Source organism: Lagopus leucura, unplaced genomic scaffold (genome assembly GCF_019238085.1).
Source record: "Lagopus leucura isolate 7727_CA_CO unplaced genomic scaffold, USGS_WTPT01 Super-Scaffold_100002, whole genome shotgun sequence".
Taxonomy (NCBI): domain Eukaryota; kingdom Metazoa; phylum Chordata; class Aves; order Galliformes; family Phasianidae; genus Lagopus; species Lagopus leucura.
The window spans coordinates 43,874,147-43,885,990 of NW_024962263.1; the positions used below are offsets into that span (position 1 = coordinate 43,874,147).

General features: G+C 37.6%; 1 protein-coding gene across 3 annotated transcripts in view; it reads left to right on the plus strand.

Annotated features, from left to right (window-relative positions):
* LPIN2 (lipin 2) overlaps window positions 1-9,644 on the plus strand; it is a 39,131-nt gene extending 29,487 nt beyond the window's left edge. For 2 of the 3 annotated variants that reach the window (XM_042868801.1, XM_042868800.1), the window contains exons 15-20: window positions 671-819; window positions 1,301-1,387; window positions 3,116-3,268; window positions 4,104-4,218; window positions 4,824-4,927; window positions 5,272-9,644. In XM_042868801.1, coding sequence (XP_042724735.1) covers window positions 671-819; window positions 1,301-1,387; window positions 3,116-3,268; window positions 4,104-4,218; window positions 4,824-4,927; window positions 5,272-5,416 — 753 coding nt within the window. In that variant the 3' untranslated portion in view covers window positions 5,417-9,644. The remainder of the gene's footprint in view (window positions 1-670; window positions 820-1,300; window positions 1,388-3,115; window positions 3,269-4,103; window positions 4,219-4,823; window positions 4,928-5,271) is intronic. The other variant, XM_042868802.1, reaches the window with a different exon arrangement.
* The last annotated feature ends 2,200 nt before the right edge of the window (window positions 9,645-11,844 follow it).

The following is an 11,844-nucleotide window of genomic DNA, read 5'->3' on the forward strand; positions in this document are numbered from 1 at the left end:
TTTTTTTATTAATAATCATGATTCTGGGTTTTAATTTTAATAATAATTATTTCTTATAAAGTTCTATAAGCAAACATTCGTATTAAGATGTTTCCAAACAAGTCATGTTATTGCTTTCTGCAGTTTGGGTATTCTGGAATCTGAACAGCCAAATAACATACATCAAGGATGATGGGCAGTTTACTCATTTCAAATTAATTTACAAGTTACTATACTACAGTCTACTATTATCCAAATATATGGCCCTCATCAAGTAAGCATTTTGAAAAAAGCACCCGCTAGGTAGGAAATAGCGTTGTGTGATCAGTTGTGTACAAATGTAGTAAGCAGATAATTTATTTATATGATAGTATAATATCAAATATACTTAGTTGTTAATACTGTAAATATACTGTAATAGCAAGAATTAAGTAACATCTTTTGATATTACTATGGCCAGTGCTGCTGTAAGCAAATGTAGAACCTATGGACAGATGTGTGCCCAGTAAAAAAGGAGACTTAACCAGCAGAGCAGTGCTGGTGTTAAACTAAACCGTGGTTCACTTTTTGATGAGCTGATCAGAACAGATGAGGAAGAACCTGCAACTTTCTTCTGTTAGCTTATTTATGACTCTAAAAATTCTGTAGTGACACTAATTTATATTTTCAATTATTTTGATTTATCCTAAAGGCAAAGTTGAAGCTCAGAGATGGCCCTAATGATGTTGTGTTCAGTATCACAACCCAGTATCAGGGGACTTGCCGTTGTGCAGGAACAATATATCTCTGGAACTGGGATGACAAAATCATCATATCAGACATTGATGGAACGATAACCAAGTAAATACTGTTTTTCCTTTCTTTTCTTTGTATTTGATACATTATTTTGCTTTATTGATGCTGTCTTTTCAAAGTAAGACAAAGAAGCCTGATTTAAGATGACTACTGAAGAACATTTATTAACAGTTATGAGAAATGTTTCTTGCTTTGGTTTAAATTTACACTTATGTTTACAGCAAACTAGAAAATGTCTTTAGCATTCTTGCATTATTCTTTAAAATGTTCATCATGTGACTACTGCCCTTACAGTCAGACTTGTCTAGGTTTAGCAAGCATACGGTGCAAGCTTGGGAACTGACTTGTGTTGTATGGCTGCCACTAATGGCTCAGTGTGGAATAGGTACTAACTCTCTTTCAAAGTGGCTAAGACCTTTTGCAGAAGTGTTTTTGTAAATACTCTTTGCAAACTGTCTATTCATTAATAGCTGTCTTTAACAAGACTCATATGCTTAGTTTCAGCTATCTCCAATTTTGCTTTTAGGTCTGATGCTTTGGGACAGATACTCCCTCAGCTTGGCAAGGACTGGACTCATCAGGGCATTGCAAAACTCTATCATTCCATAAATGAGTGAGTATGTAATCTATGAAGCACATAGGCCCTTTCTAGAATTTAGGAATTAATGGGCAGGTAGTTGAATTGATGTTAATAGTTTCGCATGTTGGCCTAAGTGATGGAAAGTAATCACTTCTGTCAAAAGCAAACAAAGCCAGGTTTGTCCCTCAGGTGTACCCTTTTACAGGAACGGAAGCCACCAGTTTTGCTAGTTCTCTTCTCAAATTTCTGATTCTGCATTTGAGTTTTTTTTAAAGCTATGTAACGTTTTTGTGACTACAAGAGTGTACTAATAGTAACAGCTTCTCAAACACTCATGTGTATGTTTGTTTCCAGTAACTCAGGTTAATCACAAAGCCTTTACTAACGTGGCCCTGTGTGAATTCAGACCTAAACAGTGTCATCCCAATATCTAGATACTTTTTGTTTTAACACATTCACTACCAAACTCAAGTGAACTTTTCTTAGGATTTGATTCCGTGTTCTGAAACAATCCTAATTAAAAACTGACATGGACACAAAGGTTGGTGGCCTGGATCGAGTTTTGTGCTACTCACTTTGTTATGCTTCTGACATAAACTGACACAACCCAGCAAAGCAGCAGTTTCCCCATCTGCTGTCTGGATTAGTCAACTGTGCACACTCACCTTGTAATCTGCAGGACCTGCCTAGGCAGCTTGTGTGACTAGAAGAGGGGAGGAGGGAGAGGGAAGATAGCTTTCTTGTTGCAGCAGTGGTGAGATGTATGCTTAGTTTAGAAGTGTGGTGAGTCATACCCTTGTAAATGTACTGCTCTTTCAAGAGGTATATAGCCTTGTAATATTTATGTCCAATAACTTTGTGCAAAATAAACCTACTTTGTATCTTCTCATTTAGATTAGGTCCTTTGTTTAACAATTAAAAAATTAAGCTGCCAGAAATAATACTTGCTACTGAAGATCACAGAGTCAGCTGTTAAACCATTCCATAGTCCCCTTCAAATAATCAAATTTTATTTTTGTTTTTTAGTTCAAAGCTTAGTTTAAAGTTAATTCCTCCCCACGCCCCCCAAATAATTTTGAGGCCTTGGAAATCCTTTGTTGACTTTTGCTGTGTTTCATCTGAGGCCCCTTGGCAGAAAACTTGAACTTTGTTTTGTGTTCAATGTATAATAGAAAAGTAGTTTGGAAATTATTTGCCAAATAGAATCAGATCTGTGAAAATCTGCATTAAAAAGTTGAGTCTCTTGTGTATGCTGTAATTGTCTACAAATCTATTTAAGAGATGGCTATGAAGTCCTCAGGAAAAAAAAAAATGGGGCTTGATGAGTACTTTTTGTGCTTCCTTCACTCTGAGCTGCAAATTCTAGTAACGATCTGAAAAATACCAACCAACAAGACAGGAGATCTGGTATCTGATATTATGCAATGCAAATAAATAATTGCTAACATCTGTATCTGGGCTGCAAGAAACTGGGAGATACTAATGTGGTGTTTATCTAGGTGCAGTCTAGTCTGTCTAGATACATAATCTTACTATTACTATTCTTGTTCTTTTTTGCACTTCTTAATTTTGATAGAGCCATGTTTTCAAACTATAATGTACTTTTCAGATACCAGAACACTGGAACAGTCTTTTTGTGGGAGTTGGTGCAGCTTACCACAAGTCTGTACCTAATCTAGTGACATTGTTGCAACAGGATATTTGTGTTTACAAAGAATGTCTTCAACAGTAAAATGAACAAAGTTGGTATTTCTTTTCTAGAAATGGCTACAAGTTTCTGTACTGTTCTGCTCGTGCCATTGGAATGGCGGATATGACTAGAGGATACCTGCACTGGGTGAACGACAAGGGAACAATTCTTCCCAGGGGACCTCTCATGTTGTCCCCAAGCAGTTTATTTTCTGCCTTTCATAGGTAAGCGTGTGGGATTTCATACATCTGTTTGCTCCCCATCTCAGAGAAAGAAGCAAATTTAAAAGATTTCTGATGCTAATCATTATAGTTGTAACCAAACATTCTGCTCTGTGCTAGATATGCTACTGAGACTTGGGTGTTCCTCTGGCAATAAGCTATTTATCTGAATTTCACTTTTGTGTCTATGGATGTGTTAGATGTGGCTGCAAAGCACAAAACATCAGTCACACAGCATCTTATTTTCTACTTTCTTTGTTCCTCAATTCTGTGACTGAGTACTGTTAGGTTCCGCTCTTATCAGTGCAATTTGCTGATCTTGCAGTATGAGGAGCATTCTGTACAGGACTGCCTGCAGAAGAATATTTAGCTATCACTTGATTCAACCAATCTTTTGAACTGCAGTCTGCTTGTTCTTGATGAGAAGTGCTCATAATGTAAAAGCCTTTTTGTTAGTTCTTTTTTTTTAATTAAAACCAAACCATTAAGTTATGGCTAACAATGACAGCCACGTCCACTGTAGTCACTTGGCAGGCCTCCTTAATTTTTTTGGTCCAGATAGTCAATTCCCAAACTGCATTCATAAGCTGTGAATTTCATTACATTTACATAATCTAGGTACAGTTTATTCACCTATTTCTACTGTAGATGTTGGAAAACAAATCTTTTATTCTTTTATTATCTCTTGAATCATCCCTGGAAAAGTATTTACCAATGTCTACGTAACCAGCCACAGCAGAAACAGGAATCAGTGAGAACACAATCATCAGATAAATGGGTGCAGGATACCCACTATTTGCTCATGATTTAAAGATTGACTATTCAAATTTTATTCTAGGGAAGTAATAGAAAAGAAGCCTGAAAAGTTCAAAATTGAATGTTTAAATGATATCAAGAATTTGTTTGCTCCCAGTAAACAACCTTTCTATGCTGCTTTTGGAAACAGGCCCAATGTAAGTCTGAGCTTTTCTAATTGAAGGGTTAAAATGCATGAAATATTTGGGAAGGAAAGGAAATAGGCTTTTATTGTTGTGTCTATTTAAGTTTGAATATGACAACAGGACACTGGTCTTTCTCTGAGTTTGGTCGTGAAAGTCCAAATGCAGATACCTTAAATGAAGGCTGCCAGGACTACTAGAACTGTTGCACAGATGTATTAATATTCTCAGGATATAACAGCTTTCCAAATTCTTTATCAGCATTTTTGCATCGTAACTAAGGGTATTTGATTTTCCTCAGTCTTGAATCTTTTTTCTATCAATACAATTCCTGTACTTTCTCTACAGTTATTCTAACTGAGCAAGGGTGATAGGTATTCCAAAGAGGAACAGTGTCATGAGAAGTAGCATTGTGTGATATAGATTTGGTGGTGCATATTTGTGGTCTGAGGCTTGAGAACAAGGCTTATGGGGTTGAGAGAGAAGTGTTTTGTTATGGTCTACTTTTGGGAGGTTTGCTTGTTTGTTTGTTTCTTTTCAGAGACAGTTTTACTGTATGCTTTCCAGTATATCACAGAAAGAAATAACAAAGTACGTGCATTTGTTCGTGCTTCTTGCAGGATGTATATGCCTACATGCAAGTGGGAGTTCCAGACTGTAGAATATTTACTGTGAATCCAAAGGGTGAACTGATCCAAGAAAGGACTAAGGGAAACAAATCTTCGTAAGATCATTTTTATTATTTCAGTTAGAAAAGGTACTTGGGAGTGAGATTACAAAATAATTGCAGTTGTGGCCAGGATGATTCCTTATTATCTCCTGTTACATACAAGACAAGTTTTGTTTGCCAGAGACTTTGCAGCTTTGGTTACTTAAACCGAAACTCCTCAAAAAGGGAAGTAAACTGGCAAAATAAAATTGGAAATTGCTCCTGAAGTAGCAGTACTTAGTGAGTACTTAGTTTTCTGGTCTAGACTTCTAAAGCTCTTTTGGCTACACTTGAGCAGTGACTAGACTGTTAAATAATGTTTTTTCTTTTTTTTTTTTCTTCTTTTTTTTTCAATGTAGGTATTACAGACTAAGTGAGCTTGTGGAACATGTGTTCCCATTGCTTAATAAAGAACAGAGTTCTGCATTTCCATGCCCAGAATTTAGCTCCTTTTGCTATTGGAGAGATCCTCTTCCTGACCTTAACATGGAAGACCTGGCCTGAAAAATACTTCTCATCTAGAAATGGAATTTCATTTTCAGCTACTCGACTTCAGTTTAAATGTGAAGAACTTTCTTAATGAAGATTCTAATTTATATACTGGTACCATAAGTCTTACTAAAGAGATCACTTTAACTCCGTTGGTGTAAGACGAAGAAAATGCAAAGCTGCTGTCCAATTTTTTGTGGGCTTTTGATTTTTTTTTTGTCTGTTTCTTTATTGCCTGTCTTTGTATACTTGTTCTAAGGCACTTGAGATTGGTCTGTCATTGATGGCCACAGTACCCAAGAGGTTCATGGCAACTAAATGCTGAGTGACTTTGCATTTTCATCAGTCAGACCTTATTGTAAGCGTAGATTATTTTGTATTAGTCTTAATAGTATATTTTCTAAAACAAAGCCAAAAAGTATACGGAAACTGCCAAATAGAATGTCAGACCTATTAATAAAAAACACGGCCTAATGTTCAGATGGGCAATTAGACCTTTTTTGCAGAGGATCCAGAACTGAAGACAGTGTGCTCTTTCTCCACTAAAATACAGAAAATATGTGGCCATTACTAGGCTGACAGTGTGAAAACACAAAATTCATCTTCAAATGTAAATATGCCTTCTGTCACATGTGCAACACTGTTCTTGTACAGTCTGTACTCAAACTAACTCTGCTGCTTTTTTTTTTTCTTTTTTTTAATATGCAATGCTTAAACTATATCATAAGCTTGTTAAAATGAAAGCTGTTGTCAGATATTAGTATGGCTTTTGTTGCTTTCAGGCTGCACTATTTCATGTTAAATTTCCATCAAGAGAAATCTTGAACGTTTCTGTAAGAGCTGGGGAGCTGGCATTTTGATTTCACTTTTCATCATGGAGGTGTGTATGCGTGTATGCTATGGAGGCCAGTAAAAAGTATGTTCAGATTATATTCAGGGAATTGTTATACTAAAAAAAAAAAAAAAAAAAAAGTATTTAATTTTTTTAATTACCTACTGCAGGTCTTTCCAGAATTCTGTGTTGCAGATTTTCACTAGCTGGAAGGAACTGTGGCTCAATATGAGATTCCAGGTATAAGAATGGTTAAATGCTGCAGAGCAGAATAAAATCTTTTTTTCTTTTTTCTTTTTTTTTTTTTTTTTTTTCCTTTTGTTTTATTCATAAACATTGTGCTGGTCATTCCTCAGGTTCAGATCAGAGCCTGAGAACAAACTGCATTCCAAGTCTAGTGTTTATCAGCTGTGAAAGCCGCTAATTAATTTCTCTTTCCAGAAATACTTGAAAATAAGAGAGTAGTTCTGCTTTTTAAGTTGAGCTAGTACATTTAACCTCCTTAGGACAAGTCTGTGGTGAGAATTATATGCTTGTAGCCCTTAGGGCTTAATGCCTTCAGCCATTTAAACTTCAGTCCCAAACTTTATGTGGGTGAAGTCTTTTCTGACACTTTTTAAGCAAGAAGTTCCTGAAGCTGTGTACCAAGGATCCTGCCAGGCTCTGGAGCTGAGCTCTTACCTTTACACAACTCCCAGTGGCAAAGTAAGTGATCTTTAGAAGGTACTTGTATGGCTACTGCTGCAGTGCATACCTAGGGCTGCTTCTGAATGAAACGTGGCTCGGCCAAGCCCTTCTGTTCTAACTTACTTGGCCTGGGTGTAGTAGAAGATCTCTGTTATGCTAAATGCAGCTGAGTGCATTTAGGGAATTTTACCCCACCCACATGACTGTTTCCTTTATCAAGCTGAGTAGTCTTAACCTAGCATTCTCATGTAACACCAGCCTAATACTAGACAACTGGTGAACTGCGTGGGGCAGTAATTTTCAGATTGCTATGTAAATTAAATTACCTTTTATTTTCTTACAGTCACAGGAATATACTGGAATTTTATAAAGCATTAGGAAAGAAAGGGGGGTGGGGCCAGGGTAAATGTGGAAGCTCTCATTCAGAATGGGATTATGAGGATCAAAAGGAAAATACACCTGTCTGTCATTGTGTGCCATGCGTGTTAACTGACTTAAAGGGCATCCTCAAACAATGAGAACAATACATTCAGTGACTGTTTCAGCACATTTTTGCTCTTGTCATCAATCTACTGAGTGTTTAAGTGGATTTCACAGGATTCAGCTGAAAGCATATTTTGCTCTACTGCATTATTTTATTTTATTTGCACTATGTCAGAAGCTTGCAAATGTCATTCCATGTATCTTTTCCTTTCTTTTTTAAACTTCTACTCCCTCGATTTCTGTAGAAATTTACATTTTCATGATCACTAAGTGCTTTGAAAATCAACAGGATTTGAGCTTTTAAGCCACTTAAATACCTTAAGATATGTAAGAATCCACATAATATTTTAATTACGAGATGTAATAGTCTGTGTGAAGATTCCGTTTTTCATGAAGGTGATGAAACTGCTTCTGCTAAAGCAGTCCTTTGTGGAAGTCAAAATCTTACATACCATCCCTGACTTATTCTTGGCGGCCTTGATGTTACATAGGTTTGGGGAAGGGGGAACGCTTTGAGAAAAATGCGATTTGTCTGCAGTGGGATTCCAATCTGTGCAGATTGTTACCAAGGCTTGGCTGTATCTTTGTTCATTCTTACTTTGTTGGTGATTGTTTTGTTTGTTTGTTTGTTAATCTGAAATTCTATTCATCTTTCTGGGTTGCTAAGAAGAGAAACTGGATTTTCAGTTGGGGACTTGGATCAGCAGTGAGAATTAATGAGAATTAATGAATCAAGAGTATTTCCAAATGCATGCGATTCCAGATGATATGAATATGGATGTGGCTGCAGTGAGCTCCTCATTCTGCTGATCTGTTGTTTTGCAGTATAGGGATGTTCAAAAATTTGCTTACTTAGAAATTTTGCTTTTCAATCTCTGCAACAGCTGCTCTATTTGGTTTTTGGTGATATGTAAAAGTGTTCTTGAGAATTTCTGGTACAAGTAAGGTTGATTGGTTTGGTTTTTGTTTTGTTTTTGATTTGACTCATATGCAAAGCTTTGTTCAGCTTTTTCTAACCCTCCTTAGGTACAGAATATGGGTTACTGTACCTGCCATTGCATACCTACGTAGTTTGGAGTACTGGACACTTCATTGACAAGGAAAGACATCTTGTTGCTACCATAGGCTTGTACTGCAGTATTCATATGAAGGGGGAAGATATAGAGTCTGCATTAGTCTGTCCATTGTTACCTTAGTTGAGAGAAGTGGCCTGAAATCATGTTTGAAAACAAGTTGTGCTGTACTTAAAACTAGCACAAGTAACATATTCTTTCTATGAAAGAGGAACTTTCTAAGTGTGTGTGTGTGTGTGTGTCAGCACATACACCTCCCAGTTAAGACTGTGTTGTTGAAGATGCAGATCCACTTAGCGTTGGAACCATCTCCAAAGCTGTGTCAATGATACCTATCCAGGAACATATAAAGGAGCACTGCGATTCAGAACTTGTTAGTGACTTGGACATTACCCATTTCTGTGATGGTTTAAAGATCAGTAACTTTTAAGTGGTTCACATTTCTGGATTAATTTACTTTTTACTGTTCAAAGCATGCTTGTGACTTAACCCCTGACAGTGTCCTACTGCATGTGCAATATGGCTCGTGTATCCTCAGCTTCCTGTCCTTTTTTTATTTAATATTTCAACTGGAAAGGTTTTAATGCTCGTGTCATCTTACTTACGAAACTTCTGAAACAAACACTGAATCTGCTTAGGGTAAAGACTAAAATAAATGAGATTTTGTGTTGATATCCCATGCAAGTCTTCCAGAAAATACTGTCATATAAATAAGAGTTGTTTAAATGGCTTTAATGCAAATTCATAATGAAATGTCAAAAATATACAATGGATTTGAGAAGCCTTTAAGCTGTCACTTTTGCCTAAAGTAGTTTTAGTTTCCAGAGTTGAATCCTGTTGAATAGAATGGAATTGTTTGGGATTTTTTTTATTTTTTTTTTACAGTGTTAATTATTTCCAGATGAAAGTTACATTTGGGTTTGTTTTGAGGATAGGAAAACTCTCTTTAATAGTTTGTTTCATTTTTACAGTGAAGAAGTGGAATATCTGACTATTCAGGCAGCCCAATCACTAATAAGGTAGTGTGTTTAAAGCTGTCAAATCTGTGACTGTACCAATAGTGGTTTTTGTTAAGACTGGACTATCTTGGGTGCAGTAACCCACACTTCAGTGCAATGCATATTGATGTTGAGAACAATGTTATCACAATAAACAAACTTAAACTCGCTTTTTTTCTTCAATTTGTACTTAGGAATTCTATTTTTGTATTGCTAATTTAGTGAATGTTGGCTTATTTAAATTGCATTTATATTTACATTTAGAGTTGCTCTATTAAGGACAACGATACATTTGCTTTCTCTCGCGCTTGGTTTACTTGTAGAGTATTTATACAGCTGACAAATGATTGCTGTAATCAGACTTGCATTGTCTGCCAATATCAATATTTGCTTATATCTATAATGAAACTAAATGTGCATTATTGATGTCAGGTAACAGATGCACTGTAATCATAGATACATCTTGGGAACACATTAGCTGCCTTGAAGAAAATCCAGCAACGATGTAGCGTAAGCACTTGCAAATCTGCCCTAATTTGGAGTTTTATCCTAATTCTGTCCAAGCTAACTTTTTCCTTTCAAGGCAAAGTATTGTCTTCCAAGACAGCTGTTTAATTTGCTTGAGGTAATTATTGTGAGATCATCTTGGAAAAGGGATCTCAAGCTTTTGGTAGAAACTTACCCTTCTTGGCCACTTACTGCTATGGACAAATACAACTGACTAGCAGTCTAACAGAACATCCAACCATTTCAATCACAATTAAATGTATGGCAAATCTACATCAAAGTGTAAATCACGTTGTGCCTTTTGATCCTTCTGCAGTTTAACTCTTATCTCTTGCATTGCTGTCACTAGTGCACACTAGCTTTCCTCTGCCCAGACACAGCTTAGTGCTAGTTTTATCTCCTGCTCCAGTGGCAGAATTTCCACTGGTATTTGGAGTGCCCTGTGATTCTGCTCACGCACAGAAACGTTCTCTTTGCATCTGGGTGCTTCCCAACACTGCCCATCTTTCACATGTAGGTTTCAGTGCTCGTGCATTGTGTGCAGTGAGCAACAATGCAACTGCAAGCAGTGCAAAGGTGGGCATGTCCTGTGTATGCCCAATGTTCAGATTTGTTGCAGAAGTATTGTCTGGTCTTGTATTGTTTTTCTGTAGCTGACAGTAAGTAAGCCTGTTTTCGGTGGGTGGGTGGGTTGATCTGTGTGTGAGAAAGGTTTTAGACACGTAGAGAATTAGAGGCCTCTGCTGTAAGCTCCTATAGAGTGGTGGGCAACTGGTCACTGTGCTTTGAGGGCCATAGGGGCTGGCAAGGAGCCTCACCAGCGGCTTGCCGGAGTCCCAAAGGAAGGTGGTTGCATGGCCTGTGAGGTGGCAGGCCTGGCCTCCCTGTGAGAGGGAGAGGTGGTGAGGAGGGGAGGCCATGGCAGGGCTGTGTCTAGAATTCCATGACTGTTCCTGTGTCTTCCAGTGCCTGCATCCAGCATGTGAGGACTCCGTGTTGTTACGTATAGTCTGGTCCTTTCTTCCTTCCCAGCTGGGCTCCTGCATGTGAGTTAACCTCCACTTTTCCCAGTCACACAATGAAGAGGTGGGCAGGCATGCTGAAGGAGTGCTGGAGGGAGCCGTGCAGCCCTAACCTGACTCAAACATCACTTTGTGCTGTTGAAGCCCGCTTTCAGCAGCTGTCATCTGCAGGTATTGCTTAGCCAACACTGAGATCTGAGGCTCTTCACTGTTTTTTCCTAATTACTTATTCTCTCCCACCCCTTTCCTTACTATTTCTCCTTCTTCCTACCTGTCCATATTTTGTCCTGACTTCTTATAAAATTTACTCTCCGCAATCCAAATTTAGAGATTAACTGAAATAGCCAGAAACAAGGGCAGCTAAGAACTGTGTTGGTGGAACTTCTGTACTACCACAAAACCTGTACCAGTGTCTGACATTGAAGTAAATATACACAGGAAAACTTGACTAAGAAACTAGAACCTGAAGTTCTAAAGGTGGTGGAGGAGAGAGCAAAAATTTCAGCTTAAGATAGTACTACGTTCACTGGAAAGCAAAGGAGCACCAAGATCACAAAACAGGCAGGTTTTATTTGGACATGGCAGCAGTTGGTTTCCACTGAACAATTTTCTTCCTGTTCCTGGGTATCAGTTTCTGTACATCCATTTTTGTAGGTATACATATGCACACAAAGCACACACTCAAATGAGCTGCTCTTTGCTGAAAAAAAAAAAAATACTTTTCTGATACAATCAAGATAGCAAAATGCATAAATGGCAAAACCTGCTTACGTATGAACATGTTCTAAGGTGTTCTTTGGAGTCTCCCTTGTACAAAAGACTGGCAGAGCTGTTATTTTGC